At 36.3% G+C, this 23,825-nt stretch overlaps 1 protein-coding gene across 3 annotated transcripts in view; it reads left to right on the top strand.

Moving 5' to 3' along the window:
• Positions 1 to 23,825, top strand: part of ERBB4 (erb-b2 receptor tyrosine kinase 4) — a 1,296,210-nt gene that overhangs the window by 1,099,079 nt on the left and 173,306 nt on the right. For all 3 annotated transcript variants that reach the window (XM_060410398.1, XM_042244993.2, XM_060410397.1), the window contains exon 20: positions 2,948 to 3,133. In XM_060410398.1, the coding sequence (XP_060266381.1) occupies positions 2,948 to 3,133 (186 nt within the window). The remainder of the gene's footprint in view (positions 1 to 2,947; positions 3,134 to 23,825) is intronic.

Genomic DNA, 23,825 nt, shown 5'->3' with positions numbered 1-23,825 from the left:
TCTCTTCTCTCTGAGACACCAAGAGGTCCTATCTCAGCATCATTGGCTGGTATCACCTGAGGACACCACTGACCTTGTGAGAGGTGGTGCGTCTCCCTGGTCCCTGGGCTGCCAGTTCTCAAGGTGTTATGTTGGTGGTGGGCTCAGCCAGAAAGCAGAGAAGCCAGTGGTGCTCTCTCTCCTCTTACTTGTCTGGTTCCTTGTGGCTGCTGGGGAAGGAGGAATTGGAAGACCTCATCTGCTTGGAGGTCAGCTGAAAAACAATTTCAGCTTCTACTCCCAAAGGCTCAAAAATAAAGTCCTTTGAGTGATGCTGACGTCCCCTTACCAGCTTATTTCTTCTGTTTGGCCTCCTATCTCTCCTTTCTCCACACAAGTTCATAGTGCCCCACTCTTCCTTCTTCAAAAAATAAAACATTATAATTCACATAAGACCTTGGCTGGAACCAGTAAAATCCATATACTCCATCAGACTCACCCATGATTATGAATAATCTTTAGATTCTGCTGAACTCAACCCCACTAAAGAGCAGTGGAGATTAAAAGTGAATAGCTTTTGAGATAATAATCCTCTCAAGCTATCTTCTTAAATAACTTTAAGGTAATATTAATGAAAGTCAAATGGTTCTACATGGTTGTGCTCCTGTTCGGTTGCTTCGGCCATTCATCCATCTTCTTACATCTTTTCTAGAGTAAGATATCCTACTCCAGTCTAAACTGGCTACCGTATTACATGCCTGTAGAGCTTTCATTCTAGAGTATCCCTTTACTGTCATTTCCTTGTTTTCACAATTAGGTGCACTTTTTAAAATGCCATTCGCTTTTTATTAAATGAGCACATTGAACAGATAAAGGAAACATATGAGGTAATCTTTTTTAAGAACAGACATGTCCATATATTCACTCACTTGGTTCAAATTTTGCTGGATATAGAATTTGAGGTTTAAACAAAACTAATAATTTTGAAGTCATAGCTCCATTTGGGAGAAGGAAATAGAGGGTGGCCTCAACTTTCACCATATACAAATTTATACAATTACCAGAGTACTTCCTTATTTTTACCAGAGTACTTCTCTTTCCATTACCTAATATTCATAGTTTACAATCCCTTTGATTAAGCTTCTCCTAAGGATGAAGGGTCAGGAATATCCACTGGAAAAGGGAATGGCTACCCACTCCAGTATTCTTGTCTGGAGAATTCCATGGACAGAGGAGGTTGGCAGGCTACATCTTTGGGGTCACAAAGAGTCAGACACAACTGAGTGACTAACGCAAACACACACAGGATGAAGGAGATCTGTAGTCTAAGTGCTTCCTAAATGGACTTTGAAACAATCCTGATGAAGTCAGCCCCTCCTACTCCATTTATGTACAGTGGTTTGTGGTGTAACACTACTGAGCCTGTGGGGTGTACACCCTTGGTGTAAATTGGATTTATTTTCAGTTTCTCACCTGAGTTAGGCTTCAGATTTTCTATGTTTGCTAGGTCAGTTACTACTAATAAGCCACTTTCTACTTTTAGTATTCCATCCCCATTGCCTCTTCTTGTGATTGTTGGTTTCTGGCTTTTTATTGATCCATTTATTATTAAAATGGTGGAATCAAGAGGAAGTAAAAGTAAATTCGTGTATCAGTCTGCCATGCTGTCTTAAAGAGAAGCTCAGTATAGCTTTCTATCCTTGATTATTTGAAAAATTTTAAAGCTACAAAAAATGTTCAAAAAGAGTATGATTAACATTCATATACCTGCATATAGTTAAACTGATTGATAATAAATTGCCATGTATGTATCAACCACTCTGTGAGTGTGTGTATGTATAAGGTTGTATCAGTTTCAAATTGGAGTAGAGACCCTTAAAATAGCTTTAATTGAAAGCTAACTTTAGGATGAGCTAAATATCCATTATATGTCCACCCTTTATCTTCATTAAGCTACAATGCCTTTATGATTATGAAAAAGAAGTTAGAACTGTTTTCTCTCTTCATTAAATAGCAAAATTGGAGTAGACAAATTTTTACAATCTCACCTAGCTCTCAAATTTTATGGTTCTATTTATATCATTTATAATTTTGAAAATGAAATAAATTTGAGTAAAATCAAAGGTTATTGGAATAAAATGTCTTATTAAAATGTTTACTTTTCTGCATAAATTCATAGTAGGCATATTGTTAGATTGGGAGGCATGTTATTTGTAATTGTTTACATTGATATTTATAATTTACAAATTACCTTTATGATGTCTGAATTCATATCAATAATGAATGAGTTAATTTTGAATGGCTTTTTTTGTAACTCTGGGGGTTTCCCAAATGACTCAGTGGTACAAAATCTGTCTGCCAATACCTGCCAATGCAGAAGACTCAGGTTCCATCCTTGGGTCAGGAAGATCCCCTGGAGAAGGAAATGACAGCCCACTTCAACATTCTCGCATGGGAAATCCCATGGACAGCAGAGTTCCATGGGCTATGGTCCATGGGGTTGCAAAAGAGTCAGACATGACTTAACAACTAAACAACAATAATTCATAACTTTGAGCTACCTTGTGCAAATAACTGTAGTGTATAGATAATTGAACTCTAGAACCAAAGATCAAAGGTTAAAAATCCACAATATAATTTAGGATTCAACTTAATTTGGTAGTAAACACAATCTGATATTTTTCATATTACAGAAGAGAAAATACTACTGTTAAATTTGCATGCAGTTATTATATAATATTTGCCATTCTAATAAATATATAGTCTAACTTCCATTTATTTTCGCTTGAACTAAATCACTTTAGAAATATAATGGCTACCATAATGTCTTTTCTCACTTTTAACTGATTCCATTTTATGAGAGTACCTTTTCAAAATCATTATCAACAGCATTAGTACAGTGCAAATAACTCTCATGGCAAAGAACTTTGAGTTGAAATAATGGTGGTTATTTATTTTTTTCTTTTAGGAAGCCCTAATCATGGCAAGTATGGACCATCCACACTTAGTTCGATTATTGGGTGTGTGTCTGAGCCCAACCATTCAGCTGGTCACACAGCTTATGCCCCATGGCTGTCTGTTGGATTATGTCCATGAACACAAGGATAACATTGGATCACAGTTGTTGCTTAACTGGTGTGTCCAGATAGCTAAGGTAAGTGCCCATCATTTCTGCCTTTATATTTCCTAATCTACTACAGTTTGGGTATTTTCAATCTATTTAAATGAATTACATCTGCTATAGTAAAGGTAGGGAGATATTTACATTCAAATTACAGATCAAACTCATAGTCTATTTATATAATTTGGTGCTATTGTATGTACTCTTTGTGCAATATTGACCAGATGCCAGAACAAATAACTTCTTGGTCAGGAGGAAAGAAAACTGATACACTGGGTTTGGTGGACTTTTTTGTGTTTGGGTATTGTTTAGTAATGAATTCAAGGAAGAAAAATTGAAAGTTTGAATTGTTTCATTTGCAGATGATTAGGATGGCATGCATGTTCAATTCTCAGAATTACAAATGATCAAATTCTAAATATCTTCCTAGACATTTTCATAATTTGTAATTGGTCTTTAATAGTTGTTTTTTATTGTTGTTCTGGTGTTTTTTGTGTGGGTTTTGTTGTTGTTGCCTTTTTTTTTTTCTTTTCCTTTCCAGAACAAGGTCTCAGGAATATATATATGGTGTGGTGTGGATCTCATAACTGGGAGGATGGAGGGAGATGGATGTTGGTGAACTAGAAAACATATACTCATATAGTCCCTATTTTGGACTATAGTTTTTCTCACCAGAGTTATCAGATCTTCAAAATATTTAGGAAGGGGCCAGAATTCTGGATTTTTCAATGTGATTTCTCTAAATTAAAATCTTGGCTCAAACTTCTAAAGCACTCTGGGAGTCAAACAAAGCTTTCATGTCCTGCAGTCCACCAGCGTGTAACTTTGGTGTATATATTCATGTTCAAAGAAACCATTTAAGATCATCAATACCAATAATATCTCTTGAAAATGTTCTTCAAGATAAATAGGTCTGAGATGAGTTTCAATTCACTATGTCAACTCTTGTTTACCTCAGAATATTACCTGATGTTCTATAAATTCTACAGATCTGATCATTTTAGCATTTGTATAATATAAATGCCAAAATGTTAATCCAGTAGTTTTAGTCTATTTCTTTTTACAATCTAAGAATGAATAAAAATGCATCATCCAAAGCAGAAATTTAAGATAACTCTTAAAATGCAAATCCCCCAAACCAAGGGAAAAGCCCACTTTGGTTTTCTGTACCATAAATCTCAATATAGTTTCCTTACGGACCATGTATTACAATTTTGTGAATATTATATGACAAACTCACAACTGAGAGGATTCTTTATGGTAATGAAGTTTGAAATATCACTCTTCAAAAACTGATTTACTTATCTAAGAACTTCTATAATTTATAAGGTGAGCTAAATATGCAATAGAAATTCTCAAGTCATCCTAGCAGTATAAATGAAAACAAAACTAAGTTTTGAACTTCTTAACTCTTTTCTGTATTTCCTGCAGTCTTCTTCATAATTTAGGTTTTGTCCTTAGGGATTCATGGCATTAATATATCATTTATGCAAGACTGTACTCTCTAATAATAGAAACTGCTTTGAGTTCCCTGAATAATCACACTGCTTTAAACCTTTCTGCCTTTGTAAATGACATTCCTTCTGCTTAGAAATCTTTTCTCAGAGAGCCTTGATTCACATAACATGATCTTTTACATCCATCAACGCTGGTTGGGCTCCCTCCCCTTGTGAAGTCAACCTTATTTTCTCTCTAAACAGAACTTTTCTTCTCTGTTAGTTTGGTCATTGGTATATTGAACACATTTGTACCATTTAAATGTTATACCACATGTTTATATAACTCTGACTGTATGACATATATATTTAGTCATTAATCTTTTAATAAATATGTGTGGACACCGACCATGTACCACTTATTATGCATACTGAAATGTCTAGTAGTAGGACAGATGTTCAACACATAAAATAGCTAGGTATTGGATTAAACACTTTGATTTAGTTTTTGAAGAAAAATAATCACAGGAGAGACTTAAAGGCAAACCCCATTGAGTCCTGAGGGAGACTGGCAATTGGAATAAACTTAGGCAGAGGGAAAATTACAACAGAACCCTTTATATATATATGGGGACCATGTAGTTTGTCATCCAAATGAACAATTTTAAGAGTGAAAGGAGACTCTATTACTAGTGATGCCGGGACAACAGGCACGCAAATGTAAACAGAACAAGGTATGTGGTAATAGTGAGTAGCCTGAAAAATTTGGATTTTATTATAAATGCCATGAATATTGAAGTATTTTGCCCTGGAAATGATATAATCGAATTTATTCTCTAAAGAGATCATTCCATTTTATGTATGGAGATTAGATTAAGGCAATGCAAGAACAGAAATGAAGATATCAGTTAGAAGTCTGGGAGTGGTGAGAATAAGAAGTGAATGGAATTAAGATTTTTTTTTTGAGACAAATTAAGGTATTTTGATTACTGATTACTGGGTGGTGAGGGAGGGAAATACGGTAGTGCTGTTGCCTGAGGTAGAGAAAGCCAGTTCAGTTCCAGATGTGGCAAATTGAAAAGGTTTACTGAACAGAAAAATGGAGCTATCAAATAGGTAGTTGAATTTGGTCAAGTCTATGGATATAGATTTAAGAGTTATAAATTGCCAAGAAGTCGGACATGACTGAAATATAGGGTACACACCCACATTAAAGTATTCAGACATACGGGAGGATATGAGATTACCTAGTAGTTACTGACTTGATTCCTGTTTTTTTTCCCAGCACCTAAAATTGGGTTTTACATGTAGGTAGCTATTCAATATTTATTTGATAAATATTTTTAAGTCATAAAGAAAATGAGAAACAACAACAAACCCTACCTGTAAGAAGAGAGTCCTTCTTTTATCTTTTTATTCCTAATTTGAGGGCAGAATTATGTTCTAGCAACAGCATTAGAGTCAAAATGCTTACATTACATTACATATTACATTACATTAGTATGCCAGTGCCCACTTTTTGGTTTTGTGAACTTGAATAAACTATTCAACCCTTTTGAATTTTCTGTGTATTAATGGAGTTAACAATTACTACTTTTTTTTCATCTGCAAAATGAGCACAATACTGTCTCATATGTAGTAAGCTGCAAAACAATCCCCCGCCTTCAAGTATGTTATGTCCTATCCCCAGCTTCTGACGACATGTTAATTTAGATGTTAAAGGGTTTTGTGCTGCTGTGATTAAATTAAAGTTCTTGAGATGAGGAGATTATCCTGGATCATCCAAGTGGGCTATCCACATAAGTGGGAGGCAGAAGGATCAGAGTAACAGAAAGAAGATATAAAAATGGAAGTAGAGTAGGAGTGATGTGTCTTGAAGATAGAGGAAGGGGGCCACAAACTGAAGCTACCAGTCAACCTCGAGAAGCTAGAAAAGACAGGGGAGTGAGTGAAAGTGAAGTTCACTCAGTCGTGTCCGACTCTTTGCAACCCCACGGACTATAGTGTCCATGGAATTCTCCAGGCCAGAATATTGGAGTGGGTAGCCTTTCCCTTCTCCAGGGGACCTTCTCAACCCAGGGATCGAACCCAGGTCTCCCGCACTGCAGGCAGATTGTTTACCAGCTGAGCCACAGGGGAAGCCCAAGATCCTCCCTGAGACCTCTGGAAGGAAAGCAGGTCTGCCAACACCTTGATTTTCCTCCAGTCTGGAAACTGACTTTTGACCTCTGAAGCCCCAAGCTATAAGAAAATATATTTGTATTGTTTTAAGCCACTACATTTGTGGTAGGTAGTTATAGCAATAGAAAGCTAATAAACTTCTACTGCTATAGTGATTTGCAGATATTAAATAAAATAGCTCATGTAAAGTCCCTGGCTCAGCTCCTGAAACTTGGAGTATTTAAAAACAATCTTCTTTTATTTGCTATAGGTTGAAAGCTTTGAAACAGAATTGTTTCAGAAATGTCTGTAAAATATGAGTAATTTGGTCTGAGTCAACACAAGCATTTTGCAGATGGCTATTTCAATAATTTAGAAGAGTCCATTTTTTTTCTTTCATTTCTCACCAAAAGAGAATTTATGAAAATGAGATATCATCCTAGTAATTACTCCAATACCCACTTTCATTCTGGCTGCATCCTTTTTTATTGACAGAGTTGGTAGGAGGGGAGGTATGATGCTGTAAAATAGCCAATTTATATCTATGTTATAGAATACCTGTGAAAACTGTAAGCAGAAGGAATAATAGTTATAATTAACATCAGACAGTTGCTCTATGTAAGCCACTATTCTATGTATTTTATTCATTAATTAATTTTTTAATCTCAAACCAGTGAGGGAAGTGTCATCAGTATGTCCACTTCACGATAAATAGTGAGTGACAGAGAATTTAAGTTACATGATTAAATTCATACAGAGCGTAAATAAATATTAGAATCACTAATCTGTGTTTTTTCTGTATAAGAAGAAAATATTTCTTAAAATTTCATCTGCATACCAAGTTTTCCTTGCATTTTTGCATCGGTACGTCATTCTATAGCAGTTTATGTAATAGAAACACAAATTTAAATGTCAGATTGCTTCTTATCAGCAGCCATTTTCACTCTACATGTGCTGCCTTTAGAACCTGATTTAATTTGGTAAGCAGAGCAGAACATATTATTATTTAATGTTTGTATAATACCATATGCCTTCCTGGGGCTTTATGAATCTAGGAGAGAAGATAATTGTGAGAATTCTTTCTTTCAGAGTTGTTGCTAACAAGTTGGGCAAGTGGTTTTTAAAAGACCACTTGGCAGAATCTGAAAAGTGTATGAATTTAGAGTGAAGCAACTTTACGGTGAATAGCACTGGTAATGGTTAAATTCATGTGGATAAAGTATGTTTTATGCAACAAGCATCTGCTGGGTGCTTTATATACTTTGTAGTATGTAATATTTTCTGAAACTCTAGCAGGTATGCCCCATTATTCTCCCAGTTTATAGATGAGGAAGATGGAACAACTTAACTATTTTTTTATTGCCTTATCATCAGGGTCTATGTCACATTTTTCAGAATCAAGTGGAAGGATTTTTTTTCCATCTGCTTTGGGGGGATTTTTTCAACTGACGGTTTACGTAAAAAATTATGATAAAGCAAGCTCAAAACTGCTCTGTGAGGTATCATATAGTATTGATACTGATCACAAATGATTCTATAAATTAATGATTTAAAAGGTATGGTTTGATGGTAGTTTGTGTTAAGCATATAGACTAGAACCAGGCTGAATGGATCCAAACTGTAGCTCCTCACTTATAGCCATGTGGCCCTTGACATGTTATTTACTTTCTCTCTGTGCCCCCTGAAAATTAGCATCATAACATTAATCTTTTCATAGAGCAATTATGAGAATAAGTTAAACTTATGCTAAAATTGCTACTTAGTATAGATAAGAGTATCTACCATGTGTTATAATTTTTGGATAATATCTGAGATGAAAGCAATAAGGAAGCACACATAGCATCCCTGACTCAATGAACATGAGTTTGAGCAAACTCCAGGAGATAGTGCAGGACAGGCAAGCCTGGCGTGCTGCAGCCCATGGGGTCACAAAGAGTCAGACACAACTTAGTGACAGAACAACAACAATAACGTCATTTCAAACATGCTCAATTTAAAATTTTCAGATATAAAAGATTTAACATTTGTTCTTACATGATACTGAGGATAGGAGAAGGTAACCTCATGTATAATATTTAATATTTGTAGGTTTCAGAATAAAACTTGAGTCTCCTATACTCTTATGCTTTCCTGCACAGGTTCCTAAGCTGCTTTTCTCCACGTGCTATCATCATGACCTCTAATTTTCATATCAGAAAATTGGATTGTTTGTAATGTTGAACATGTGAAACCAGCAGTGAATTGGCAAAGAGCTGAGGTCATGATAATTCCTTACATTAGACAGTGTGAGCAGCCCAAAGTTCCTTTATGGAGGTAGTGAATCTCTAAAACAATTAACACCAGAACTAGTTGAAACTTTGGCACAGCAAGACACTCCAGATTATCTATTTCACTGATTTAAAATTTATAAAACATGAAATTGTTTTGTCCAGTGAAATTTTACTTGAAAATCTAAGCAAATAAAACTGAGCCATATCTGTATCAATAGGGGGTATTGAAGGGGCTTCATGGAGCCCTGAGGCATTCCTAGGTCCTCACAGGGGCCAGCTTTAAGACCATCTGATGTGCCTGTATTGAAGATGGGGAAAACGAAACGTAAACAGGTGACAGAATTCATTTAAGGCCACAGGTCATAGTGACAGGGACACAGTCTGAATCCATTTATCACCCAGACACTCCTGCCTAGCCAACTGACAGCCTGCATCCGTTACTATGACCCCATAACATTTGTGGACTGCTCGATTATGTTGTTCAGTCGGGAAGTCCTGTCTGACTCTTTGACCGCATGGACTGCAGTACAATAGGCTTCCCTGTCCTTCAACCGTGTCCTGGAGTTTGCCTACCTCATGTCCACTGAGTCAGTGATGCCATCTAACCACCTCACCCTCTGTCACCCACTTCTCTTCCTGCCCTCAATCTTTCATAGCATCAGGATCTTTTCCAATGAGTCAGCTCTTTGCATCAGGTGGCCAAAGTACTGGAACTTCAGCTTCAGCATCATTCCTTCCAATGAATATTCAGGGTTGAATGACTGATTTGATCTCATTTCACCTAGGGGACTCAGGAATCCTCTCTGGCACCACAGTTCAAAAGCATCAGTTCTTCGGTGCTCAGCCTTCTTTATGGTCCAACTCTCACATCTGTACATGACAACTTGAAAACCCATAATTTAGGTGAAATAACTACTGTGATATTAGAGAAATTGAGTCTGAAAGATCATATACCTCTTGTTATAATTTTAAGTGATCTAACAAGCTTTTTCTCTTCCTAGACTATTAAATGAGAGACAGTTAGCTTATTTTTCCTTTGAAGTACTTTTGTGTTTTCAGTTTTCCTTCCAAGGGCTTTTTTTCTTTAAATCTCTCTTTTCTACCAGTAGTTTTTCCTCTCCGTCTTTATATCAGGATGTCTAATAACATTGCAGCCTCCCAAATTGGTGATAAAGCACCTGGCTGAATTTGAATCATATTTCTCTCCTCCCTGAAACAACCTCCTGCTTTTTATTTATGTGCCAAATTCTCATTGCCTTAAAGGAGGATGATATAAAAGATGTGGTAAGGAATAAGAGAGCATCTCGATTGTACCAGATGAAAATGAAGTTTATGGAGGCAGTTTCTAGAGCACAGGTCCCAGAATTGCACTGAAGCCTTAATTGTTTCCTGGGGTTTGCATGAAATATGAAGGTCTCTCCCTTAGAGAAGTCATTTAGGTTGCTTCTTGTCTAACCTATAAAATAGCAAGCTTCTCTTTTGCTTTGCTTTGCCTGCGGCTTTGTTTGGCATGCTGAGTGATTCTAATTCAGCCAGGAAGATTCCCCATTCTATAAATGGCAACAGTTTTCATTCAGCTACCATGCACAACCACAAAGTAAAGAACTTAATTTCTTCACTGTAAATGTATAACTAGTACTTTTAGTGTACTGTTTTTTGACATAAAAGTGAAAGCTTTGCAATCAGAATGGATTAAGTTGTACCTTATGTGTGTAAAGTGTTCACAATTATGTCAGTTAGTCAAGATTATGTGAATAAAGTTGGGTAGTGTAACACATTTTAGGAATACAGTGATTTTCCCAAATGCAGAATCAAAGTAGCAGGACCTGTTTGTCTAGTTTATGGCTTCCCTGTGGCTTTTGTTTCTAAAATATGGAGGTGAAGTGAAGTCGATCAGTCATGTTTGACTCTTTGTGACCCCCTACCAGGCTTCTCAGTCTGTGGGATTTTCCAGGCAAGAGTACTGGAGTGGGTTGGCCATTAGATGGGTGTTATAATATTGCTGTCAGGAAGTTATATGTTTGTGATGTTTCAGATGTATGCATGCAATGTCATTCTTCCTACAAATTTCAAGATGTTTACAATAATTCAAAGGGTTAGGACTTGCATTTTGCTGCACATAGGAGAAGCAAAGGATGAGGAGATCAAGCAGTCGGACTGGAAACAGAAAAACCATATTGGACTGAAGACAAAACACAGATTTACTTCCTCTTGTTGTTATTGTTCAGTTGCTTAGTCATGCCCAGCTCTTTAAGACCCCATGGACTGCAGCATGTCAGGCTTTCCTGTCTTTCACCATCTCCCAGAGCTTGCTCAGACTCATGTTCATTGAGTTGGAGATGCCATCCAACAATCTTGTCCTCTGTCGACCCCTTCTCCTTCTGCCTTCAACCTTTCCCAGCATCAGGGTCTTTTCTAGTGAGTCAGCTCTTCACATCAGGTGGCCAAAGTACTGGAGCTTCAGCTTCAGCATCAGTCCTTCCAATGAATATTCAGGATTGATTTCCTTTAGGATTGACTGGTTGGATCTCTTTGCAGTCCAAGGGCCTCTCAAGAGTCTTCTCCAACACCACAGCTCAAAAGCATCAATTCTTTGATGCTCAGCTTTCTTTATAGTCCAGCTCTCACATCCATACATGACTATTGGAAAAACCATAGCTTTGACTATATGAGCTTTTGTTGGCAAAGTAATGTCTCTGCTTTTTAATATGCTATCTGTGTTTGTCTTAGCTTTTCTTCCAAGGAGAAAAGGTGAGGTGAAGTCGTTCAGTCATGTCCGACTCTTTGCGACCCCGTGGACTGTAACCTACTAGGCTTCTCCATCCATGGGATTCTCCAGGCAAGAATACTGGAGTGGATTGCCATTTCCTTCTCCAGGGGATCTTCCCAACCCAGGGATCGAACCCAGGTCTCCCGCATTGGAGGCAGACGCTTTAACTTCTGAGCCACCTGGGTCTTTTAATGTCATGGCTGCAGTCACCATTTGTAGTGATTTTGGAGCCCCCAAAAATAAAGTCTCTCACTGTTTCCATTGTTTCTCTATTTGCCATGAAGTGATGGGACTGGATGCCATGATCTTCATTTTTTGAATGTTGAGATTTTAGCCAACTTTTTCACTTTCATCTTTAACTTTCACCAAAAGGCTCTTTAGTTCCTCCTTGCTTTCTGCCATAAGGGTGGTGTCATCTGCATATCTGAGGTTATTTATATCTCTCCCAGCAATCTTGATAACAGTTGGATGTGCTTCATCCAGCCTGGCATTTCACACAATGAACTCTGCATATAAGTTAAATAAGCAGAGTGGCAATATATATCCTTGACATACTCATTTCCCAATTTGGAACCAGTCAGTTGTTCTATGTCCCATTCTTACTGTTGCTTCTTGACCTTCAGACAGGTTTCTCAGGAGGCAGGTCAGGTGGTCTGGTATTCCCATCTTTTGAAGAATTTTCCACAGTTTGTTGTGATCCACATAGTTCCTCTGCACCTGCTCAAATTCTTCTCCAGAAAGTTTTTAAATTTATTCTGAAATAATTTTAGATTCAGAGGAAGTTACAAAAAATTGAAAGAGTATTTCCATTTGTTCCTCACCGATTTCCCCACTGATAACATTTTGCATAATCATAGTACAATATTGCAACCAGGAATTTGACACTGGTACAACCCATAGAGCTTATTCAGATTTCAACAGTTTTACATAAAATTTTCATGTGTATCTGTGTGTATAGAAATGAAATGAAATTGTTAGTCACTCAGTCATGTCCAACTCTTTGTGACCCCATGGACTCTAGTCTGCCAGGCACCTCTGTCTGTGGAATTCTCCAGTTAATAAATATGGAGTGGGTAGCCATTTCCTTTTCCAGGGGATCTTCCTGACCCAGGGATCAAAGCTAGGTCTCCTGAACTGCAGGCAGATTCTTTTCCTTCTGAGCCACCAGGAAAGCCCCCTGTGTCTGTATAGTTCTATGCAATTTTATCTCATGTGTTGATTTATATAACTACTACCACATCAAGGTATAGAAGTATTTCATGGCCTCTTATCATCCCCTTAAAGCCACTTACTTCTTTGTTTTTAATTGTTCTTAAGTCTTGCCATGATCTATGTTTGTAATAATGACATTTTTATTGGAATATAATTGCTTTACAATGTTGTATTAGTTTCTGCTGTACAATTAAGTGAATCAGTCATATGGATACATATATTCCCTCCCTCTGGGACCTCCCTCCCACATGACTTATTTTTAAAACATTTTTTAAAATTTACTATGTTTTCCACGTGATAGTAGCTATTAATACAGTGACATATTTTATTGTTGTCTAGTTGCTAAGTTATGTCCAACTCATTTCCAACCCCATGGACTGTAGCCAGCCAAGCTTCTCTGTCCATGGAATTTCCCAGGTAAGAATACTGGAGTGAACTGCCATTTCCTTCTCCAGAGGATCTTCTTGACCCAGGGTAGAAGCACATCTCCTGTACTGACAGGTGGATTCTTTACCATTGAGCCACTTGAGAAGCCATGGTGAGATAGATATATATACACACACACATATATGTATAAATATATAAAATACTGCTTCATTCTAGCATTAGTAATTTGGAAAAGTCATACTTCAAAAGATATCCTCTATAGATTTGCACAAAAAATATTCTCAACAGTGACTATGAAGAAGAGAAACCAAGTTTCTCTCCAACTGCATAACTATGTAGTTATGTGACCTAAGAGGGATGCAGCAGTCAAAATGTAGTGTTAGATCCTCTTACAGTTACTTAGTGGGAACATCTACACTCCTACTTCTGTGCCTTCTAATTACCATAGGAAAGTAGTTTAGCAGGTCACTGGCTGCAGAAGAGAGATAGCACAATCAAACCCAGAAGGGCATGCAGCCAGAAGGGAGGAAAATTAGGTTAATAATGAAGACAGACTGAAAGTGAGTGAGAAAAAGCAGTAAAAGCTTTATGCTCAATCTTCTACGTTCTGAAAATGTTCAAAAATTTAGCATAATTATATTTAGTACCATATGTGTTAAAGTGTACATAGCTTGTATGATATGTGTGTATGCTTGTATGCTTACAAATATAAATATACACATATACATACATGCTTTCATCTATATCTTCAATATAAATATATTAGTAAGATGAATTTATGTAGCAAAAATTTCACACTATCCAATTAAATATGGGAAGGAGCACAAGGTGAGGAGAGTCATTTATCGTCATAATTAGAAATATTAGGTCAAACAGTATTTGCACAAATTTTTATTTTTCATTATCTAAATTTGATTGATGAAAAGGAGCTTGTTGGAGATAGTTATTATTTTTCATCAGGCTAAGGTGAGAGTTGGACAGAATATATGTATAGCTGTGGAAAGAAAGGGGAGCTGAGTGGTTATGAGCACATGAAGAGCGGTGATGGGTCAAAGATTAAATCCTTCATTAAGAATCTGTTTCCTATATTCAGTATCTACACCATCACAAAATGAACAAAGGATGAGCTTAATGGCAGTCATCTATCAGCTAGCCACATTTTCAGCTTCAGGATTCTGCTATTCCCAATGCTCTATGCCTTGACAAGGCTGATTGTATAATTATGATACTACATCACTCACTCCTTAGTGCACTTTTCACTGGTGAGGACCACAACTAGGGACTTTGATGATCATCGCCCCAAGCCAGCACATTAGCATGAATACAGTTTACTAATGGGGCTACTCTAATAGAAACTGTAGTATAAGGTCTAAACCAAGGATTTTGTTATGAAGTCCTTTGTAGATTAAATGTCAGATTATAATGAGCTTTAAAATAAAAAATAGTATATTTTAAGACAAAATGAATGATTGCCTTGAATTTTCATTTTCTGTCTGTTATGTACTAAGAATTACCAGTTATTCTGCTAAATTGATACAGAATTTATAAAACTTTCACAAGAATGCATAAGTGCTAAATAAAAGAATACCCTTAGGTTAATTTCTATACAAAATTGAAGAATTCCATAAAAATATAGCTAATATGGGTCCGAGTGTTTTTTATGAGATCAATACTGTTCTTAATCTGTGTGCTGGTACTCAATTTGTGAAATATATATGTATTTTTCTTTTTCAAAAGAAGTTTCAGTCTAGTTGTTTATATTTTGCTTGAAGGTGTTTAGATGGCTATTTCTTTAAAGCTTTGGCACATCAAGTCAGAACACATACTGAAATGACTCAGTTTCTGCTACTGACTGGAAAACATGTCTGGCAATCCCTAAACCAAGAGTGTACAGGTGGTGTTTCATAGTGAGATTGAAAAAATTTCATAGCTTCTTCCCAGTCCCTGGTATACAATCACTCATGATTGGTACTGATCAGAGTTTTTGTGGAACCTGTTGTCTTGTCCTGGTTTTGTTTCAAGTAGATCAACAATGCTAGGCACGGCAGAAACAATAATGGAATGTAGTGGTCCTTATGTCTCTTTAACCTAAGTGTTCATGAAGCAAGATGAATCCTGTAGCAAAATCAGCTAACACTTGCACTGAGGCTGTGGCTTAATATTGGGCTAAGGACTTTACATGAAATATCTCTTTTTTAAAATTTATTTTATTGAAGTATGTGAAAGTGAAAGTCAGATGTCCAACTCTTTGCGACCCCATGGTAAGGAATTATCCAAGCCAGAATGCTTGAGTGGGTAACTCTTTCCCTTCTCCAGTGAATCTTCCCAACTCAGGGATCTAACCCAGGTCTCCCATATTGCAGGCAGATTCTTTACCAACTGAGCCACCAGGGAAGCTCTTATTGAAATATAGTTGATTTATAATATTGTGCTAATTTGTACTGTGCAACAAACTTATCCACTTACATATATCTACATTATTTTTCATATTGTTTTCCCTTACAATTTATCACAGGATATTGAGTATAGTTTCTTGTGTTATACCATAGGACTTTGTTGTTTATCCAGCCTATAATTCTTACAGTAAACTATGGTATAGATACAGTTGTATGTTTAAATGACTTAATATATATAAACTATCTTGCACATATGTGGTATATCCTCATGCTCAATAACATTAGCTATCATCACTCACATTGTTATTACTCATATAATTCCCATTTTAAATGAAAACCTGGAGACTCACAGAAGTTATATATCTTATATTAGGTCACAAAACTAATATGCATGAACAGATGATACTGGTACAAGTATATTTAAGCATTTCCTCATGTGACCTCAGATCATATTATATGATCTTGGGACAGGACAAGACAGTGAACTCAAATTGATAGTACTCCTGCCTAACTAGTTCTGCATCTTAATTCGATAACTGAAGGAACTATTGGATTGGCCAAGAAGTTCATTTGGGCTTTTCCATAGCATCTTACAGAAAAACACGAAAGAACTTCTTGGCCAACTCAATATTTCTTATTTCCTGTCATAATCTGTAAAATTTAACATATAAAATTATTTAATCCAGGTAACTTTTTACATACTTTTGTGGCAGAGAGAACATACTGTGTATATCCATATAATGACTTAATTTCTTCTAGGATCACAATGTTAGTCATAGCTACTCATGTTATTATGGTCCTGTAATATTTTTTAAAAATTAAACCTGATTAAGTGGAATGACAGTCCATTTCATTATTACCTTTATCTGAAAAGATACCAGTAGAATGCATATGGCACTTCCAAACGATCACTTTATCAAAATGTGTCTATGCAGTGAGACTTTAACAGGGGGCTTCTTATAGGACAATAATCTCTCCATGCTTTTGATCTTGTTCATGGGTGCCCCAAGGTATCTGGCCACAGATTTCTCATATTTCCATCAATCATTGTGGTAGCAGAAAACTTTTTTTTCTTTAACTTTCATTCCCCAAAAGATTGGCTTGGAAAAAACATTACTGAAAACTTCTTTTAAATCAGATTCAAGATATTACAGTAGCACCAGCTTGAGTCTGTCAACATGTCCATTATAAACCCATATTTTCCAGGTTTATTACTTAGCTGTAAAGTTTTCCTGGGGACTCTGATACAAAATACAGAATTTCAGCCCAAAGCAATTTTTATTATCACTCAAATATTGAGATTTTTCAATTCATGATTGTTTTTTAAAATGCCACAAAAGTCAAACATTTTAGGGCACACCCACTCATTTTAAGTCCTTTATAAAATGTAACACTAAAAGCAATTTATTTCTCATAAGAAACAAAAAAGTAGATAAGTAGGATCTCAAGGCCTGAAGGGAAAATTTTGTGAGCCTACACGGACTTATTTCCTTATGATTTGGGGGGCTAATTTACTATTTAGATAGAAAATTTTAACATTACTACAATAAGCTTTCAAGAAATTGGCACCATATGGGTCTAAAAGAAATTGGATGGTAGGCAAGGGAGAATTACAATATAGACTGAACATGCAACCCACAGAAATAATATTCTCAGAGCTATGGATGTTGCTGCCATCTGAGGTAGTGTCCTGTGTTTTGTTTTGTTTTGTTCTCCCTACTGGTGAGTCTAAGAAAGGCTGATAAACAGTTTATAGACTGTTAAAATATCAGATGGACTACTAAAATCAAGAATTTTATCAGCAAAACAACCCCCACTGCAACTTAGTTGAATTTCTTGTCAACAGAAATTACTACATTGGAAGTTCTAAATTTTTCTATCCCCAAAACACATATAACACAGACAGGAAAAATATGGATTTTTTATTCTCCCAGCTTACTCTTATACCTCTCTAAAAATAAGATATGTTTAACAGGAAAATACTACCTGGACATACTCTTCCCTGTTAGGTCTGAATGAATTTTAAAACCTATCCTTTGGATCAGATAAGGTGGGTAAATTAGTTATACTTTATATCCTTTAAGAATTATTAATTCTGAACTTAGAGAAGTCACTCCTGAGGGAGTTCTAGTCATGGATAATTCTAAAGCACTTGCATTCTTGTATATATAAAGGGGAATCTGTGTTTCAGTGTATTGGAGAGAAAACTAGACAGAAGAAATTTTACTACATTGGCCACGCTTAATCAAAGCCATCAAATAATATTTCCAAGTCCCTAAAGTAGGTGGAATAAGGTTTAAGATACCAACTTTCAAGACAACCTCTGATTGGTTCCCATTTTCACTAATTTATACACATAACAGATAGTAGTCTATTAAGGTTTATATGTATCTTTATATGCACGTGGCCTGGAGGATAGAGGAGATGTGAAATGACAAGACTTCTTATACTGGTCATAACAAAGTAAATTCATATGTATATCACTGACAGGCGTAAGAGCTGAATTTAAATTCTTTATAAAGTAAAATTTCGAAAGCAGGTTAAAGATGTTAATCAAATATACACACGTGTTAGAAGGGAGTTCCCCAGGAGATACGGACACTTAAGATTTTTTACTGGTTTCTTTTTAGCTGGAAGCCCAAATTTTAAACATCTGAATACGATATACGGAGGCAGGAAGAACCCTTAGGAGGCTGTTTAACAGTTTGTATGACAGATAAATGATGTTCTCAACAAAAGCAATATCTATGGGCATTAAAAGCAGGCAAACAAGAGGGCTCCTGTAATTACTGGATGATGGATGAATGATTATGTTTGGTAATATGCTTTGTAAATTACCATACCTAAAATAAATGGCAGATATAGTAGCTTATGTCTAATTTTCAGAGTTTAGCAGGCTTTTGAATCACAAAACAAACAAAATTTATTTGGTCATCCTCTTTGGTAAAAATGCTTCTTTAGTTCTCTCTGTCTCTGTCTCTCTTCATTTGAGGCTTCTAATTCAGAGCTTATTTACTAGACAGTCTTCAACCTTGTCTCACATATCATATTGAATGTTTAGAAGTATGGTCACTCGAATAGCACAAAAGTTCTAGCTAACATTTGTTTCCAAAGACACAGAAGCATGGCAGTGCCATAGTAAAGAGTTTCCACAAGTCCCATGGATCACTGTTATAGGGGCTGCAGTCAGACTAACAAGGGGAGGAGAGGAGAATGGAAAGATGGGGGTGAAGTCAGGATTCTTCTCTTCCATTTTACAGTGTCAACAGCCAGCAGCCCCCAGGAAAAAGGTGGTTTTCCTGGACTGTTTTAGAGAAAGACTATTTAGGGGAAGCCACCAAAGACTGCTTTAATCTGATGCCCAAACAGTCCAGCACTGATGGAACTATTCTAGCAACCTGCAGGCCATGTGCTATGTTTATCTTCCTGCCTAAGGCACTCACCAATTATGTATGCTATAAATGTAACCTGATCTCCCTTCTGGGGTGAGAGTGAAGGACTTGAGGAATGCTTTCTATGCTCCAGTTTATTAAAGAGGATGAAAGTTCCTAGGTAGAAGGAAAGTAATAGATCCAAGAAGAAAAACTGAAAATCAAAAGCATCTAGGTAATAAGATCAGTATCAGTTTAAGAAATATGGAAACCCCCTTCACCACGTATGACATCTTGGCTTAGGCTCAGTTAATCCTTCTAAGACTTAGACTCTTCATTTGTAAAATGGTGATAACAGAAGTGCTTACCTGGTAGAGTTGTGAGCCTCAATATAACTCATATTTTGGTTAACATATGTAAAGAATCTAGTTTAGTACAATACCTGCTGGATTGTTAAGAGTTTAATCATGCTTCATCCCAAGTGAGAAGTTATCAAACTTCACAATGATAATAGTGATAAAATGAAAACAATCAGAAATAAACAAGTGTCAAGAAGAAAAAGAGGAAAATATATATCAATGAAAATTACAACAGCTATAAGCATCTGCACTTATCCCATTGGATAAAGGCCTGAAGAAGAACATTCACACAACCGATTACAAAGACATCTTCCCTGAGATTGAACTTTGGTACTTAGTTAGTCCTTGCTAAGGAAAAGGAAGACAGCTATATGATCTGACTGGAATATTCAGTGGCAGGCTCTTTGTCTGGGTATGTAAGACAAGACTAGACAAACTAACCTAATTTAGCCACAAATCATGGTGAAATGAATACTACCATTATAATAGAGCTATATCTCCAAGATTTAGACTTTGAAGTCTTGAATAAAAAACTGATGTATAGTCTGTGAAGAAACAAGGCACAGCTTGATTTCTTTTTATTATTTTGAAAAGAAAGGAGGACCTTGAAAGGAAACAATAAACTATATAGACAGAATCCAAGAGTGGAATTTTATTTCATTTTTAAAAATTCCATGGCTTATCAAAACCCTGAGCTGTTGGTAAAGAAATAGCATACATCTCCTGAGATCTAAGCAAAATATATTTGACTAGTGATTTCTATATTTGACTGAGAAGGCTTTAAAGAAATAGAGAAATATCACACTGCACCCACCATTCCCCTCAAAAGAGGTCATTCTCTGCTGACCTTGTTCAGGATTCAAAATTAACTATGCTAACTCACCACATTATAACACTAGTAGCATTGTATGCTATAACACTAATTATATCCAATTTCTCAAAATGAGAAAACAAACACAAACAGATTTTAAGTCCTTTTTTAATTTAGCTACCCAGGCAGTTAAACTGCGGTCTTAGAAATAATCAGTGACCAAGCCAAAGATAATTTTCCAGTCCTTGTCTTAACCTCTCTGAAACATTCATCAGTATGACATTTTGAAGTTCCCTTTGCTTAATATCTTTTGTGGGGGGAAAAAAAAGATCATTCTCTAGTGTCTCTATTCAGGTTTCAACTCAAATTCCATCTTCTCCTTAAGCATGATCCAGTTTTTTCTCTGTTCCCATCAGTGTTTGCTGCCTCTTGGATGCAGTTTTAGGACTTAAAAACATCTCCTTTTAAACTGGAGTATAATAGATTTGTGATGTTGTGCCATAATAGTTTCTGCTGTACAATGAAGTGAAGCAGCTATATAGGGACACATATCTCCTCTCTCTCATACATGCCTCCTATACTCCCCAATCCCACCTATCATCAGAGAGCACCCAGCTGAGATTCCTGCTAGCTATCTATTTTACAAAGATTTATGTATATATGTCCATCCTAATCTCCCAATTTGTCACACTCTCCTCTTTCCCCACACCTCATGTCCACGTGGTCATTCTCTGCATATGTGTCTCTATCCCTGCCCTGGAAATAGGTTCATTTGTACCATTTTTCTAGATTCCACATATATACATTAATACATGATATTTGGTTTTATCTTTCTAGCTTACTTTGTATGATAGACTCTAGGCCCATGCACATGTCTACAAATGTCCCAATTTTGTTCCTTTTTATAGCTGAGTAATAGTCCATTGTATATATTTACTATATCTTCTTTAGCCATTCACCTGTTGTTGAGCATTTAGGCTGTTTCCATGTCCTGGCTATTATAAATATTGCTGCAGTGAACATTAGGGTATGTGTATCATTTTGAATTATGGTTTTCTCAGGCTATAAGCCCAGTAGTGGGATTGCTGGGTTGTATGGTAGTTCTAGTTTTATTTTTTTAAATAACCTTCATAGTGTTCTCCACAGTGACTATATCAATTTGCATTCCCATCAACAGTGTAAGAGGTTTCCCTTTTCTCCACACCCTCTCCATAATTTATTATTTGTAGATTTTTTTGATGATGGCCTATATAAGGTGATACCTCATTATAGCTTTGATTTGCATTTCTCTAATAATTAGTGATGTTGAGCATCTTTACATGTGCCTATTAGCTATCTGCATGTCTTATTTAGAGAAATGTCTATTTAGGTCTTTCACCCACTTTTTGATTGGATTGTTTGTTTCTTTTGGCATTGAGCTGCATGAGTTGTTGGCATATTTTGAAGATTAATCCTTTGTCCATTGCTTCATTTGCAAATATTTTCTTTCATTCTGAGGGTTGTCTTTTCATCACATTTATGGTTTCCTTTCCTGTTGTTTAGTCAGCAAGTCATGTCCAGCTCTTTTTGACCCCATGGACTGCAGCATGCCAGGCTTCCCTGTCCCTCACTGTCTCCCAGAGTTTGCCCAAGTTCTTTACTGTACAAAAGCTTTAAGTTTAATTATGTTCCATTTGTTTAATATATGCCATTGAATTGTAATTATTTGTACAAATTTCTCTCCTCTACTAGATTGTGATTCTTAAGGGGTAGATACTATGTATTCTTTGTGTTTGTGTTTCTACCAGTTAGTGCAATGTTTTACTGCAGAGTGAATGCTCAAAATAAGTATATGTTGAATATATGTTAAAAAACAAATATACATATATACATATTTTTTACATAAACAGACATATTAGCAGGTGGGTATGACCAAAGTTTATGAGTGAAGGTATCTTTATAATAATACTTCAGTTCAGTTCAGTTCAGTTCAGTCACCCAGTCGTGTCCAACTCTTTGCGACCCCATGAATCGCAGCATGCCAGGCCTCCCTGTCCACCACCAACTTCCGGAGTTCATTCAAACTCATGTCCATCGAGTCGGTGATGCCACCCAGCCATCTCATCCTCAGTTGTCCCCTTCTCCTGCCCCCAATCCCTCCCAGCATCACAGTCTTTTCCAATAAGTCAACTCTTCTCATTAAGTGGCCAAAGTACTGGAGTTTCAGCTTTAGCATCAGTCCTTCCAAAGAACACCCAGGACTGATCTCCTTTAGAATGGACTGGTTGGATCTCCTTGTAGTACAAGGGACTCTCAATAATACGTAGAGAATGAATAATAAGCAAAACAAGCTTGAATTATTATCACAAGGCAATAAATTTGGTATCAGCAATATTACCAAGAACCACTAGACTGAGATTTAATAGGCATTTGCATGTCTTATATATATCAAGGGTGTATACAAGAAAACAGCATATAAAATCAAGGACAGGTGAAGAAGTCTGGCAGAAACTTGAAAATAACAGTATCACAAAGGCTATGGTACAGAATGGGTTAAGGCTATGTAAAGTGCAACTAGCAATGGAATGAATTTCAAAAATTTAAGTTTTCAACATAAGAAAGAATTGTTCCACTGCTTGGGAACTTTAAGTCATGATAAAGAAAACATCAAACCAAACCAGAAAAAAGAAAACAAGCACATTTTTTAAAAAAACACTCATTTCCACCTCCTGTCTTAGTAAGACTCTTCTTGACACTGGCGAGGTTGGAGGAGGCATATTAATATGGTACTAAAATATCAGATGAGTTTTCCCTGGTGGCTCAGTGGTAAAGAATCTGCCTGCCAGTTCAGGAGACACAGATTCAATCCCTGATCTGGGAAGATCCCCTGCAGAAGGAAATGGCAACCCACTCCAGTATTTTGCCTAGAAAATCCTATGGACAGAGGAGCCTGATGGACTACAGTCCACGGGGTTGCAAAGAGTCAGATATGACTTAGTGACTGCAAAACAGCAAAAACAGCAAGACATCAGACAGAAGAAAAGATAAATTGACTCACTAAGTCTTTTAAATGACTTCAAATGAATTATATTCCAAGCACGTGTAGTTTGTTCCTGGGAATTTAACTAGAATTCCTGAAGCATTTTGGAAAGCAGGAAGGGGACCAGAAAATACAGTATATATATTTTATTTGTTTGTTTGCTTGTTTATTTCAAAATGTAGACTATAAAAAACTGTATCTGAATCACTAGGTATAAAGAAATCATTTTGAATTCTTAGAAAAGGAAGGATTCCACAGAGACACAGATGTACTCATTTAAAACAAATCAAATTCATAAGTTTATTAGATGGATGGACTAGACAAGATATGTACATTTTGGCAAGGCATTTTTAAATTTTTCATAATGATGAGACCTTAAAACATTAAGGGAAAATTAAAATTGTTCAGTGCTGGTTTGGTAGAAATAATCTTACCAAACAGCTTGGATTAATATACCAATACCAACCTGGGTGATTCTAGTAGTATTTTAAAGAGTATTCTTGGCCCTGTTAGGTCATATGTTTTATTGATTCC

The sequence above is a fragment of the Ovis aries genome, chromosome 2 (assembly GCF_016772045.2).
Source record: "Ovis aries strain OAR_USU_Benz2616 breed Rambouillet chromosome 2, ARS-UI_Ramb_v3.0, whole genome shotgun sequence".
In the NCBI taxonomy this organism is placed as follows: Eukaryota; Metazoa; Chordata; class Mammalia; order Artiodactyla; family Bovidae; genus Ovis; species Ovis aries.
This window is presented reverse-complemented; position numbering and strand designations above follow the sequence as displayed.